Below are 5,693 nucleotides of genomic sequence, written 5' to 3'. Positions count from 1 at the left end.
GTTTTTTCAAGGCTTTTCCTACTTCATTTATTTCTCATTTAATTTGACTCTCAATAGTTCCAATATTAATTAAATTGTCAGTGGGTAACACAATCTGTATTCAGGGTTAACAATCAACACGTAAGATTGAGATTTGAGAAGCATACCCAAATCATAGGAATAAATGAAATAATCAGTTCCTGAAATAACTTAGAAAAGGAAATATTGAACAATAATGATACTATTCTTATTCATCAGCACATGCACATTCTCTCTTTACTTCCATGAAATGTACATATTACAGGGTCGATCATACACATATATATATATATAATATTACGGGAGAAGAGCACCATAATCTAGTCTGCGAAGCTCAGCAATTTTTCGTATCACAAACAGGACAAAATGTACGCTAGGAAACAATAATTAAAACTGAAAACCTAATTATACTAACCAAATTGTTATATATCCTCTAAATATTGTATTTAAACTCAACTCACTCAGGTGTAGTCCCCACAGGCTTAAGCTAGTATGCCAGGTAGTTAGCTTTTAATTAAATTTCATGTAGATAACAGGCTCATCCAAACCCATAAAACTATAAAAGCCTGACCACTCTAATGGAATGATCTAACACAATCTCCCATAATGATGACAAAAGATCCCTCTTCCACCTTCCAATATGTTAAGAATAGCATGAACCCAAAGATAAATCCTTGAAAACTGAAAGAACTAAGATGTACCATTGAAAAACTCAAGAAAGCTAGCCTGACATATGATTAGCCTACTGTATAAGTCAGTTTATGCTACGAATCCTCACAATCTGAGTCTAATATATCGTGAATTTCGAAACACTTCGTCATAAGACGGTGATATGTAACAAACTATCTAGATGCTTTTCATCACAAATTCTAATTATCTTAAGACTACGATAAATCATAAATGCCACACTAATTCGAATTGTCTATCAGCATTCTATTCATATGCTAGAGAGTCAAGAAGTAGATGAAAGATTACAAATCTATCATCTAACTTCCATAGCACTTATATCCAATCCCTGCAATTTTACTCTGTAATGGAACGAGCAACTGAGCAACGGTCTTACAAACTTGACTATCAAACGGATGACCTTATAGATAAAAGCCTCTCTTTTCGAGTCCATGAGATAAAAGTTTACATATATTTGGATGTTACATAATGCTAGCGAAGTGTACAAAAAAGGCACATAGGTGAAAATACCGAACCTTCCCATCTATACTGGTATATCCCTGCAAATAAAAAAAAAATGCTCGTAAAATATCAAAGTGACGTTCATTCACATCCCATCAACAATACTATCTAAAGAAAAAAAGACACTTACCTTGACCAGATTTAGAATTTTCACCTGACAAAAAGAAAGGCACTTCTTGATAGAATCCTCATTTGGCGGAATTTGCTGAGGCTATAGGGTGTTAATAATCTTGTCAACTGATTTTTAACAATCATGTTATGTGCATCCTTGCTGAGGTGACCCTCGAGCCAAACTGGTCTTAAAATCTCTTTCACATGATCAACAAGTGCGAAACTGAAATTTCTCAGTTCCATTGATTCTATCTGCACGCCAGCATCCTTCTGAAGATTATTATCCATTTCACTGTTTTTCTTACCCCTATCTACTTTCTGTTTTTTGTACTGTTACCTCAACTTGAGATCTAGCATCACGCTCAGTTTGTTCTTTTCCTATACTTTTAACCTCTTCAAAGGGATTTAGCCCTATACCAACCCTTCAAAATTGGCAATTTAGATATGTTGCTGCCATTGTATCTGCTTCAGCTGTAACAAAACTTTTTTCATGAGGAACACAATTCTTCTCTGGTTCTGTTTTATTACATCTATGATGAGAAGATACAGAACTTTTGGCACCACGAAGATCTGAACCCCGATTTGCAGCTTCAACAGACTCACCATTTGTAGGAACCTGAGATGAAGTCCGAATGGATGTTCTTTGAAATAAAATGAAAGCCTTCAAGGATTCATCCCCTGTATTGGGTATCTCAACAATAATGTCAAAAGGGTCTTTTTGATCTTCAACAGATGATCTACCTGAAGAAGTAATAAAAAAAGATGGTTTGAAAGGTATGGACGGCTCCCAATCATATGAAGAGAAATTTAATGTACATCCAGTTGGGTGTGGTGGGACCCCAAATGAACCATTTAGAGCCAAACCTTCCCTTTTTGAACCAGAGAAAGGGGATCTTCTGTCATGACAAGCCATGCCACTGTTCAGAAGTTGTTGAGAATCCATAGAACTTTCACTTATGGATCCACTAAAAGACAATGAACATCCTGATCGGGAAGGAATGTGATGGGACAGCGATATACATGCAGTTGGAAGGTGAGTAGCCATGTTTACATTAGGTGAATGACTCTCAAATTGGGATGTATATCCATGATGCATGTCTAGGCGTTGAGTGGTAGTCATTCCCTCTGTATGGGTTAGACTGGAAGGGAAGGAGGAGACAGACCAGCTTTTATTTGGATGCCAGCTTGGGCTTACTTCTTTCTGGATGATGGGGTTTGAGGAAAATTCAGATGAATACTGAAATGTTCTTTCTTGTGTGGCAGCCAACGGAACTTGAGTATAAGGCATCCTTGATCTCTTAACATCATCTCCAGTACCTGTCACAGGACAATATTTTCATTAGAAAGATGCTTACAAGGCAGACACCTGAACAACCTTACTACAAAATTGCCTCACGTACCTTCCTCTGGTTGGACTTCTCTCTTCCAATTCTGAGTAACCAATTCTCCTTCAATCTGCTGGCCGGATTTATTTTCAGGGTCTTTTATATGAAGAAAACTACAAGAATTACCCCTGATGCACCATCCTTTGGCATAAATAGCACATATGATTTCATGATGCTTGTTTCCAACTTTCATCTCAGCATAGAGAGATACATCTCTGGTCCTCAAGTCAGGAGAAGGATGCCCGGAAAAGCTAACAGTCAGAAATAAAGTGATCTTACTTCTGCTATGTAAAATGAGCTATAGTCACACAAGAATGAGTATACGTAATATGACATATTAAACGAGCATGACCAAACCTTGATGTCATTGGGCTCATAGAATCTCCTGATTGCATGTTCAACTTCCTAATATGCTTTATACGATTTTGACCACCACTAACCTTCTCAACGAAGCAATCTCTCTGCAGGTGGATTGTTTCATCTTTTCCAAAATCTGTCATTGACCTGGAAGGCCCAGAACTTATGCCTCGTTTGGTGGCAAGGAATTGGAAGGAGAGAAGTGGAAGTGGAAGTGGAATCAACCTTTTTGTTTGTTTGGTGTGCTGGAACTCAATTCTCTGGGAACTCACTTCCACCAAAAATGCTGGAACCGACTTCCACCCTATGACCCATGGAACTCATCCAGTTACATGGAAGTGAATTTTTTCAGACCATCATATCCTCAATTTTATAATTTATTGACAAGTTTGCCCTTAACATTATAACCCTCCTTTCTTCCTAAACCATTCGACAACCTCCTTTAGCAACCTCCGGCGACGACAAACGTCCATGAGAAGCAGTGATAATGATGAAGAAGCACAGCTGAAGACACCGCCGACTTCAGATCTAAAGGTAGAAGGCGACGACGGCTTCATCTGAGATTAGGAGGCAGCAGATTCATCATATAGTTGGAGGCGACAACTTCAGATCTATGAAGCATTGGAGCTGTAATCATTTTCCGCCATCGTCCTTGTCTCCCAGCCTTTCCCTCACGGCGGTGATGGCTTCAGATTTCTCAGATCTGAAGCCGTGAGGGAGACTTGCGAGTTGCAACCATCTTCTGCTGTCGTCCTCGTGAGGGAGAGGTTGTGCAGACTCGCGATCATCCAATTTGATTCAGACTCGCGACCATGAAGCCATGAAAAAGAGATTGTGATTTGCCCAAAACTCTCCGTCCTCGTCGTCTTCCTCTTCTCTTATTTTATGGCGATGCCTCTGAGGCTCTGCTTCTGAATCTTTTTTTTTTTTTTTTGAATTGCTATTGATTATTGATGGCTGATAGTTGTTAAAAATGGAGGATGATGTTTGTGTTTGTGGTGGCCGGTGGTTATGGTGGATTGCTACGGTGGCTGGGGGCTGACGGCACGACTGAGAATTTGGACTGGGGGGAGGTTTCTTTTTTTTCCAGTCAAGGGCATATAGGTCTTTTCACATTATAAATGGATATTTTTATTACAAATTATATCTCACTTCCATTGGCATACCAAACATACTTTAGAATTCACCTCCACTTCCACTTCTACCTCCACTTCCACTTCCATCAAAAACTCTTCTATCATACCAAACGAGGCATTATATCCTCATTGACATCACGTAAATAGGAAGTGTAATTGCAACTTGGTTCACTGCATCCTCCAAAGGTTTTTTGCTGTGAAAGGGATCCAGCATTTTCAACATCATCTTCTAATCCCTGATTTTTATCATCTTCCAGATCCAGATTTTTTCTTGATTCTGGACTACTTGAAAGTTTGCGTTTCAGTTTACAATCTTTCTTTCTAATTGTAGGCACATTATATGAAGGAACAGAAACTTTAGCCATAGTTGCATTCCTTTCCATAAGAGGCAAATAAGATGGTGAGGTCACTTCAAGGTTTCCTGCCGCAGGTGAAACTAGTATCAAGTTCCCTTCTGTCCACACAGACCTCATGACTGAACTCAAATCTTTTTCAATAAAGAAAAGTATAAAAGGATGAAACTCAATCAATATATAAAAGGAAATAACCATCTCCAAATGGGGACTTGCAATCATAGTACCTCACTATCTCCTACAAGATAATAATGGAGTACTAAACTGTAGAATAAAACACGTGTTAGAGAGGAATACCAATTCAGAGCAGCCAATAGCAGACGTGGCACATAATCCAGCAGAAGATATAATATCTTACATAAGGTGTACATGGCCCCATACAATGAGTTCTCTTTCTTGTAGCAAAAACTTTTGAGATGAATCAGGAGAAACTGCTCCAATATACTGGGGTATACCCGATGTTCATCCAAAATACTAAATAATGTATTCCAAAGGTACGTGGAAGTCACTGCCGGACAATGTAAAAATAAATTGGACAAAGTTTCAGGTGTTCATCCAAAAACTCCATTTAGGTTTATTCCAAAGCAATGTCACTGCAGGACAATGTCAACATAAATGGGAGAAAGTTTTAGAATCAGATCCACAAATACAGAAGTCAGTATAAAGACCAACATTGTGCCTGGCTTTCTGCAAATCAGTAACAGTCTGTTTACAATAATCCTCTTCAATATTGCTGTCCAAATTAAGGAATTAAGCTTGGAAGGAGCTTTAGGCTTCCATAATAGTTTATCAAGAAAAGCCTTCTCCCTGTAAGGAAAATGAGTAAGGGACTGAAAGTAAGATCTGTGGGTACTAATTCAGAAGTCTTTGTGCATTTATATCTTTATTACTGTTCAAGGCTGGGAAGAATAAACAATATGGATATGAATCTTGAAAGATGGTAATCTTAATTGTGAAAATAAGGGGGTGTTTGGATAGAAACCAAACCATGATTTTAGAAGTGCTTTTACGGTTTACCAAGTAAATGTGTGGAGGAGTTTGCCTCGTTTTGCATAAAAGTGCTTCTGAAACCATGGAAGGAGATATCACTCCATTTTTCATCAAATCTTGTTGCGCACAGCTCACATTATTTTCCTAAAATAGTC

At 38.3% G+C, this 5,693-nt stretch overlaps 1 protein-coding gene across 1 annotated transcript; it reads right to left on the bottom strand.

The window, feature by feature from the left end:
* Positions 1-1,741: 1,741 nt before the first annotated feature.
* LOC114724433 (protein FRIGIDA-ESSENTIAL 1-like) lies at positions 1,742-3,202 on the bottom strand. The gene is made up of 3 exons (XM_028910781.1): positions 3,060-3,202; positions 2,718-2,983; positions 1,742-2,634 (listed from the first exon to the last, which is right to left on the bottom strand). Exons 1-3 carry the CDS (start codon positions 3,200-3,202, stop codon positions 1,742-1,744), a joined length of 1,302 nt encoding a protein of 433 aa, XP_028766614.1.
* Between the last annotated feature and the right edge of the window lie 2,491 nt (positions 3,203-5,693).

The sequence above is a fragment of the Neltuma alba genome, unplaced genomic scaffold, assembly GCF_004799145.2.
Source record: "Neltuma alba isolate B1F8T4 unplaced genomic scaffold, ASM479914v2 tig00012187_pilon, whole genome shotgun sequence".
Classification (NCBI taxonomy): Eukaryota; Viridiplantae; Streptophyta; class Magnoliopsida; order Fabales; family Fabaceae; genus Neltuma; species Neltuma alba.
This window is presented reverse-complemented; position numbering and strand designations above follow the sequence as displayed.

What these genes read in the sequence shown, in the direction of transcription:
- LOC114724433 (XM_028910781.1), bottom strand. Translation starts at nt 3,202, where the DNA reads ATGACAGATTTTGGAAAAGATGAAACAATCCACCTGCAGAGAGATTGC. An exon ending in ATGAGCCCAATGACATCAAG is followed by an intron (nt 2,984 to 3,059) that starts GTTTGGTCATGC and finishes TTTACATAGCAG; the next exon opens with AAGTAAGATCACTTTATTTC. An exon ending in AGAAGTCCAACCAGAGGAAG is followed by an intron (nt 2,635 to 2,717) that starts GTACGTGAGGCA and finishes GTCCTGTGACAG; the next exon opens with GTACTGGAGATGATGTTAAG.